The 9,501-nt window shown below is 44.5% G+C and overlaps 1 protein-coding gene across 1 annotated transcript in view; it reads left to right on the plus strand.

The window, feature by feature from the left end:
* akt1s1 (AKT1 substrate 1 (proline-rich)) overlaps positions 1-9,277 on the plus strand; it is a 28,871-nt gene extending 19,594 nt beyond the window's left edge. Inside the window, exons 3-5 of the mRNA XM_043679541.1 lie at positions 1,645-1,728; positions 2,752-2,906; positions 4,894-9,277. Of these exons, the coding sequence (XP_043535476.1) occupies positions 1,645-1,728; positions 2,752-2,906; positions 4,894-5,037 (383 nt within the window). The 3' untranslated portion in view covers positions 5,038-9,277. The remainder of the gene's footprint in view (positions 1-1,644; positions 1,729-2,751; positions 2,907-4,893) is intronic.
* The last annotated feature ends 224 nt before the right edge of the window (positions 9,278-9,501 follow it).

A 9,501-nucleotide genomic window follows, 5' to 3' on the forward strand; every position in this document is an offset into this window, starting at 1 on the left:
GGGTCTCTGGCGCTGTGAGGCAGCAGTGCTAACCACTGCCACCGTGCCGAGTAGATACTACTATACTGTGGAAACAGGCTCTTCAGCCCAACAAGTCCACACCGACCCTCCGAAGAGTAACCCACCCAGACCGGCACGGTGGCACAGTGGTTAGCACTGCTGCCTCACAGCGCCAGAGACCTGGGTTCAATCCCCGCCTCCGGTGAATGACTGTGTGGAGTTTGCACGTTCTCCCCGTGTCTGCGTGGGTTTCCTCCGGGTGCTCCGGTTTCTTCCCACTGTCCAAAAATGTGCTGGTTAGGTAAACTGGCCATGCTAAATTGCCTGTAGTGTTAGGTGAAGGGGTAAATGTATGGGTGGGTTGCACTTCGGCGGGTCAGTGTGGACTTGTTGGGCCAAAGGGCCTGTTTCCACACTGTAAGTAATCTAATCTAATTAAATGACCCACTTCCCTCTGACTAATGCACCGAACACTACGGGCAATTTAGCATGGCCAATTCACCGGACCTGCACATCTTCGGATTGGGGGAGGAATCCAGAGCACTCGGAGGAAACCCACGCAGACGCTGGGAGAATGTGCAAACTCCACACACAGTTGCCCGAGGCTGGAATTGAACCTGGGTGTTTGGCACTGTGAGGCAGCAGTGCTAGCCACTGTGCCGCCCCAATTTAAACATTTGATGTGGGGTTTAAACCTCAGTCCCCAGAACATGACCTGGATCTCTAGATTAACAATGTAGTGATTATACCACTCGGCCATTCCAAGAGGACATCCACCATATGTCAGGCTTGACGATCCCTTGACAAAGGTGTGCTGACTCAGCCCTATTTTTACCATGCACTTCCAAGCATTCCGCAATCTCCTCTTTAATAATGGAATCCAAAATTTTACCAATGAGTGAGGTCAGGCTAACTGACCTATAGTTTCCTGTCTTCTGCCTCCCTCCCTCTATTTTAATCTGTGTATTAGCCATTTTCCAATTCGTTGGGGCCCTCCCTGACTCCAGTGTTTCCTGAAAGATCACCACCAATGCCTCCACAATCTCTTCAACTATCTCCATAGATTCCAAATATGCAGATCTGCTATCCTGGACTCCTGGAAGACACTTGCCCTCGTCTTTGAGGAGTAGCCAATAAGTTAGAGTTAACACTTTAATGCTTTGCATTTCAGTTCTGTCCTTTAGAAATAAACATTGTTCGTTTTGTTTTATGGCTTAACTGATCTGAGTCACAACTCTTATTAGTGATGTGGTTGGTTCTTAAGTGACATTTGTTTATGTAACTTCAGATCCCTCTGGTCCTCTGTATTTAAATTCTCACTTTCTAAGAACTGTATATAGGCTGTCTTATTTTAGCTGTCCAAAGCTGAAGTAGCTTATATTTTAGCTCTGTCAATGTGTATTCATCATTTGCGATCACATTCCCAAGGTTTATTAATGTCTTTGTTGTATACCTGCTCTACAACCTAGGGTCAGCCTATTATGTCAACAGGCATCTATCTAAATCTGATTGCCACTAGTTAGTTGCTTGCCTTAACCCCACTCGACTCCCAGTTTGGTGTTGGGTACAAATGTTGATGAACAGCAAAATGATCTTTACGCTGGAGTTTACTTTTTTTTGTTTTTTTCCTCCTTTCACTTCCAGCCATGTTCACAATGGATGAGGAATCAACCAGTCAGGACTGTGAGCCCTTCTTTGAATCTGACCTTGATGGAGAAAGCACAGATGGTAAGTAGACAGAGGTTTGATTGCTGTCCTGTAGAACCTGGTAGATGCTGCACAGTTGGAAGGAAGTTGGAGTTTATTCTAAGTAACAATTCATGAGAAGGTGTTTCTTGCATTGGCTGTATATGAGCTTCTTGTGTTTCTCATTCACTTGGAGAGGAGGAGTGGTTGAACATAAAGGAGCAAGGCTTGTTTATGTAATGCCTTTCACAATTATGGAATTGCTGTAATTCGTTGACATACTTTTCAAATCTAGTCACTTATTTTTACAATTGTAGGAATTGAGTTGAAGAATATGAACTTCTCCACCAGGAAATAGCAACCACTTTACCAGGCTTTAATCTGAGTTGTATTTTGGAGAGTTGTGACTTTATTTTTAATCCAACTTTGAAAAACATAGTGTGGGGGGGGGGGCAGCAGGGAGGGAGGAGAGTCCCAGAATGAGGGATGGCAGTGCATTGTGCCAAAGGCTTCAACATCTAACACTTGGGTGGAATATGTCCATGTTGGTTGATTGTCAGGACAGCACAGTGGCTCAGTGGCTAGCACTGCTGCTTCACAGTGCCAGGGACCCAGGTTCGATTCCAGCCTCTGGCGACTGCCTGTGTGGAGTTTGCGTATTCTCCCCGTGTCTGCATCTGTTTTCTGTGGATGCTCTGGCTTCCTCCCACAGTCGAAAGATCTGCATGCTGGGTGGATTAGCCATGGGAAATGCAGGGTTAGGAGGGTGGGTTTGGGTGGGATGCTTGTTGGCGGGTCGTTATGGACATGATGGGCCGAATGGCCTGTTCCCACAAAGTATGGAATCTATAATTTTATGACTAGCTGCTGGTGATGTTATGCAAGCAGTGTTGTGCATTGTTTGGACTATCGCTTGGAGCCACCCAGAGGCTGGATTAGTGACTGCATGCAAAAGATGGGTTAATGCATTAACAAAATGGTGCTTTGAATCGCAGGTCTGGAGCGATTCAGTGTGAATTAAATTTGGCTGCTCAGTTTTGCTTGTTTTGTGCCTGTGCCCAACAGATGGCAGTTTGAGCGAGGAACTCCCTGCCCGTTCTCAAACGTTGCCCCAAGCAAGGCATCACCAATATGCCAAGTCCCTGCCTGTGTCTGTCCCCATCTGGGGATTCAAAGATCTGAAGCCAAAGAAGTTCGCTGATGGGGACAATGAAGAAAGGGTAAGATGCCTTCTCTCCAGAATTGACGCTGTTCCTCAGGGGTGTAGTTGCGTATTGGTTACATTATTGCACTGGTAACCCAGAGATTTTTATAATTCAAATACTACAATGGGATTTCTGTTTCACAAAATGAAATTTATGGGGTTTGTTATAAACTTCTTGGTTTTAAAACAAAATGTTGGTGTCAATGCAAGTGACCATAAGTGTCAAGGGCTTATGCCCGAAACGTCGATTTTCCTGCTGCTCAGATGCTGCCTGACCTGCTGTGCTTTTCCAGCACCACACTCTCGACCATAAATGTCAGACTTGGGAACATTACCCTTCCAGGAAAGCAACTGTCCTTGCCCATTCTACATCTGTGACTCCAGTCCCACACCAATGTGGTTGACTCTTGAGTTGCATACTGAAGTGGTCCAGTGAAACCCTTGTATCTAGTTTGAGTTGTACAATGAATATCGGCTTAGCCAGTGACACTCACATGAGTGGAGGAGGGGGAGCTCCTCTGCACCCCCATCTCCCTTTTGAGTGATGACTTTAAATGGAGGTGGTTGGGCGTTGGTTCAAGTTCAGCTGTAGTTTTCCCAACCAGTTGGGATAAAGTCTGCAATTCCTGGAAAAACACTCCAGTGCAATTGAACTCTGCCTGTGGGTAAGATCGAAGCTGTAGTGATAACCTTGCAGATTTTAACGTGGCTCTTTATGATCCACATCTGTACCTAACTGCATCCAGACATTATTTATAACCATCTATCAATAAGTGGTTTGGCATTATGGAATTAACATAGTGTTTGTACCAGGGCCCATTACTTTTGGTGCAAATATCCCTGACTGCTGCTCTGTAACATCACCTAACTGTACAGGCCTCAGGGCAGCCACTGAATATGGAGATAGAGTTACAGAAACACACTCTACCAGACAGTGGTCTCACTCTCCTCCAACAACAAGATCTCAATTTCTGCAGTGATCTTCTATGTCTATATTTTGAAAATTATTTCACTGAGTTCTAGTTGGGAGACGGTACTTCTGTCTGAGGGAAAGCTTCTGATTTTCATTGCAACTCTGCTGTTGCTCAGCTTCTACCTCACACCTAACATTGGCCTGTGTAGTTCTGACTTTTTTCCAAAAGGGTAGGTTACAGCAGGAATAATTGGATGGGCCTGAAATTCCAGACCGACTTTCTGCAGGCTACAGGATTCCGCACACAATCCTCCACCTGATTTTTGCCTTCCCTCAACTGGTGTAACAGTAGAGACACCAATAAACTATGATTGGATGGTTGTGACTGGGATGGGTGGGAGGTGGAATTAAACAATACCCATATTCTTGATTATCCAGTGGCCCTGCTGAGAAGTGTAGACAAGATTTGACTTGGTTCCATTGCTAACGTGTAGTGAGCTATCACCTTGACTCTGGCATATGGCCATTCTGTGCAGGGTACCAGAGCAATTCTGATGTCTGTAGAATTGCATCTAGATAGGAACTAATCCTTCAAGAAAGGAGAAACTTGGTATATTCCTCCTCCACCTGCAAAACCAATTCTGGACTCTTGCACATCCCTGATTTCCAGTGTGTGTGTGTGTGTTTATGTATGATACTCCTCAGGGCCATCAGGTGTGGTTTTTTAATATAGAACGCTGCTGTGAAGCACTTGGGGACATTTTTACCAAATTAACCACTGCATAGTTATACATTGTTCTTGTTCCCTCTGCCCATTGCTCCAGTCTTCCTAATGAGTGGTGAATAAGGAAAGTCGGCCTGCACCATGGCCAAGAGCAAAATGTTGGAAATCAAAAATAAACACTTGGGGCAAAATTTCTGGAGGATGTTCTGAGGGCTTGTGGAGCGAGAGCAGAGTTAACTTTTTTCTCATGTCTGGGTCCAAGGCTCCGATTGCTGAGTATCCTCAAGGTCCCTGATTGAGCTGCTTGGTGTCTTGCAGTTGTCTCTTGCTGTATCACTCACTAACTGACTTTTTTTTTGTCTGCAGTTGCCTTCACCAGATTTGGACAAGATTGCTGCTAGCATGAGGGCCTTGGCCATGAGTGTGACAGACGGCACTGAGATGTTTGGTGACCTCCCCCGTCCCCGACTCAACACCGGTGACTTTCAGAAACCCTACCGGAAGTACTAAAGCACTTTTCAATGCCACCACATGTTCCACCCTTCCCTCCCCTTCCTTTCTCCCTCCGTTCTACCCCTTACCCTGCCAAGTGCAACACTACAGGAACCCTTCCCGCAAGGAAAGTTGTTAACTGGCCCAGGGCTATGCCACGGGCCAGCCGCTTCATGTAGCATTAAGGTTACTTGTAACAAAAGACTGGCTAAGAAGTTGATTCAGTAACTTTTCAAAGATGAAGAAAGCAAGAAACTTTATAGTATATTTTTCTGGCAAAAGTGTGTAGCAGAGTGCCCAAGAATCGACTTTTAATGTTCCAACTTGTCCTTGTGTCTTTCTCCTCCTCCCAGCATGCTTTGTGATTTTTTTTTTAAAAAACCAGCTAACTGAGCCCTTTCATTATATTCAGACAAGAGCATGGTTCACAACAGAAGACCCTCAACAGCTCGCTCGCTCTCTCGCTCAACTGCAGATACCAATACGATCTTGCCAGTCCCACCAAGACAGGTGGTGCAAATCCATGCTGTTTTAAAAACAATTGGTTTTGTTTGGGATTATTGTCAACAATCCTCGTCCATGTTGCTTCTCCCCACCCCTCCAAAACAAAACCCTAATGGAATTCCATTTGAAGACAGCAGCTCCCTTCCCTGCATTCAGTGAGTGGTGTGGTCACCGTTTCGGTTTTCAGCTGGCACTGATTTTGTTTTTTACAAAACTAAATAATTTCCACAAGAGATGTCTGAATCTGGTGTCTTGGTCACTTCCCTCTGCTTTGCTTTAATCTTGTTTTTTTAAAAAAAAAGCGTGAGCCAATAATTTTATTGCAAATCAGGACAAAGGGACTATCAGATGTCATTTTAGAATGAGGTTGTCCTTTTGCTTATTACAAGGCAAATTCGGCTTCAGCATGCCCAAATTTGCTAAGATTCCTTATGCTGCAGGACTTCTAGGTACTTGGCTGTGTTTATTCAAGTAATTGGGCGAATACGATATATAGCAAATGGTCTGGTCTGGTCTGGTCTGCTCACTCCTCATTCCCTAACGAACAAGCCCTGTGGGCATATACAGTACAGCAGAGGTTGCAGTGCCCATTACATAGCTGCAGTACTGCATCCTGGCACAGGCTGCCTGTTTCGCAGATGACCGAGCAGGGTAGCCACTGGTAATGTCCTGAGTAATTAAGCTACCTGTTAAGTTTGCACGCACTCTGAAGTGAGCGTGTCACAGTATTGGGTCTGAATGGTTTGGCATTGTTTGGAAACTGTAAAGTGTGCTGGCTTCTAACCAGTGTTTTATCTTTCACGTGAGCAGGTACATGGTATCCCCGAGCGACACTCTCCTGAGTACGTTTGTTCAAAAACGGGTTCGCTTCTTGATGCCACACACTAGCTACCATTCACCAAGTGGTGATTAACTTAAACGTGTTTACAGTGCTCCTTTTGCTTGTCGCCTTAGGAACCAAACGCTGCCTGGTGTTGACTTTTCAGAATCACCCAGAGTGCTGCAACCCCCATCCCACTCGCCCTTTCTGTCATTGTCACCTTCCCTGAAAGTATTGTGCTGAGGATTGACTTGCAATCAGTGCAAATATCGGAGTTGATTTTTCCTTCTTCAAGTTGGTTTTGTTGCCTGATGACACATTTTGGCTTTTATTTCTTCCTTCCCAGCTCTACCCACCAACCCACCCACACTTGCCTGTAGATCAGATTTGGAAGTCAGTATCTTTTTTGCGCACCCCCATTTCATTACAGAAATGTTGTAATGCTTCATTTGAACTGCTTCTTGTAATCGGTGAAACTTGTCTAAGGCAAGGCAGCTGCTACCTCCCTAAAGACACCCAACGTGCCTTGGAGATTTAAGGTCAGATTTGTTTTCACTGCCTGCTTCTGCAGAGTCCACTTGTTTAGTTCTACTGACATTTGCCCCAGGGTTCTTAAACTTGCAAAACTAGAGCACTGTTAGCTGTCCCTGAGAATCATTGAATAATACGAAGCTGCTTGAAGATTGATGAATGCTTCTGCCTTTCTTTTTAAACAGTGATTCTTCTGAGACAGAGAAATGATCTCTTTGGAGATCAGATTCCATCAAAAGCTCTTGACAAGATAGATTTGCTTTTGGTTTGCTCTGGGTTGGAACCAAAGAATGTGGTGAAGCGGAGTCTTCAAGATCAGCTTCTGGTCAGAACTATTGAGTGAAACTCCCTCCCACTGCCTGTCTAAGATGGGCCTTTGGTGAATTAGTTTTTATGTCTCGGTGGGAATTGGAATGGGTGTATGGTGGGGCTCCACCATGTTAGCTTGTTGTGTACCCAAGCTGTAAGTCATTAATCCCTGCCATCCCCATCCCTTGTTCCCCACCAACCACCACCAAGCAGGATCTCCTTTAGACTGTTTATTGTTATGAGCAGTTGTTACTAAGCTTGGAATGTAATTCTGGTATACTTGAACACTACCACGTAGATGACTGAAAACTCCTGTGACTGACCCTGACCTTGGTGCTTAATATCCCAGCTCAATCCTCTGCCGTGGAGAGGAAAAAAATCCCAGAAACAAATGTCACCCTATAAGGACAATGCTTCAACATGCTATCCAGGCTTTGAGTGCTCTTTGGAACTGCGGGGGTGACCCAGCCACATTGTCAACACAACCCATCAGTGTTCAAGTTGGAGGGTGTGCACTTCTGTATAATAGTGTCCCAATTACGATGCTTTTGTTTTAAATTGCATTCCCAGCTCCTCTTTTTGGCCACTTCAGTGTAGCGGGCATGGCTAACCCACTTTTTCCATTTTTTTTTTAAACCCATGTCTCCTACCCTCCCTCTGAGAGGTAGGTAATGCCCTACCATGTTGAGTAGCTCCCTGCTAATCTGAGGTTTATGTTGAAATCTTCCACCAGTGGTTCTTCCTAAATATATGGGAGAACTCGTACAATGTTATCAGCAGCTCTCCTTTGCATTCAGCTTGATGCAAGTCTGGGTTTTAATGGACAGGAAGAGGCAGTGTCATTTCTGCTGGGTGCAACTGGCCAGGGCGTGACGACTTGGGACAGGCTTTTTGAAAAGGCTGACTTCTTGCAGAGGTGGCCTGTGTTTTAACCCAGTTTTAAATGGAATTGAATACATGATACGAGGCAGAAATTGTGCAATGTCTGATTGATCCGCTATCTCTTTCTGTTTGGGTGTTTCTAAGTGCTGGAGACCCCTCTCCTTTCCACACTGTGACCTTGGACCTTAAGGGTCAGGAGGGGAAACTAGAAATCTTAAAATTTGGCCTGTTGCTTTGCTCTTGGCTCAACTTGCTGCCAGACTCTGGTCAGGATGGACTTTCCATCAAAGTTTAATTTGTTGCTGGGAATGAGGATGATAGGGAGCTGAAAAAGGGTTATCATATTTGTGCTGTTGCCAGTATAATTGGATCATTCCAATTTTGGATCCCTATAATTAGTGGAATGGTTTTTGTTTTAATATGGGGAAAATAGATACGCTGCATTATGTAGTAAAAGTTGGCTTCAGTTGTGATACCATTGGATTGACGAGCTGTTGCTCCTTGTGTTGCAGGTTTGTTTAAAAAACATTAAATGTGGCTTCAGAAAGCTACAAATGGAGGTTGTCTGTCCTGGGCTATTAATCTAGACAGTTAAAGTGTACATCTGTTGCTGCCTATCTGTATTTCTAGCACTTTGTTTCATTTTAAGCTGCCCAACTTTATTTTTCTTCAGTGTGGTATTTCTGGCATGTGTTAAGGTGAGCGAGGATATGTGCAGTATTTGAAGCTCTGTACACGATCTGTGTTCAGATTATATCTCTCCCCCAACAGCATCTGGAGGCCTTTTGCAAGTGTAAGAATGTTACTATGTCAACCACTGCTTATTGATGTGGACTAGACTCCTATTTCTGGTTATAATTTCACTTCATCTGACTCCAACTATCTGACCAAGGCACTTCATTCTTTCAGAGAGAGGAAAGAAAACTGACATTGATTTAACCTTTTTTGTGAGACTGCAGATAATGCTTCAGTTTCTGTTAATGGTATGGATACTTGGTACGAGAGAGAGAGAGAGCATGCATGGAATGAGCTGTGTTTCTGGGATATCTGAATTTTCAGAATATTTTGAGCAACCACGTTGCATTTTGAGATGTTTAACAAACTTGTAGGACAATCACTGCTGGAGATGTGAACAAAATGATGAGAAACTGACTAAAGGATACAACTATTCTCACTTTCTAAGAATAAAGTCGAGTTGTTATTACAAACGTGGTGATTTGACTTCCTTGGTCTCTGTTTTCCTTCCTGTCCATCAACTCATTTGCTGAAGTACTGCTGACCACAGTCAAAATGTCGCTGTCGCAAAGCCACTGTTGCAAAGCAGCAAACCCTGACAGCCAGTTTGTGCACTGCAAGCTCCCATAAACAGCAATGACCAGTGAATCGGTTTTCAACTGTCTGTTCAGGGATAAAGCAGAATTTGAGGGTAGGGCTTC

The sequence above is a fragment of the Chiloscyllium plagiosum genome, chromosome 39 (genome assembly GCF_004010195.1).
Source record: "Chiloscyllium plagiosum isolate BGI_BamShark_2017 chromosome 39, ASM401019v2, whole genome shotgun sequence".
Taxonomy (NCBI): domain Eukaryota; kingdom Metazoa; phylum Chordata; class Chondrichthyes; order Orectolobiformes; family Hemiscylliidae; genus Chiloscyllium; species Chiloscyllium plagiosum.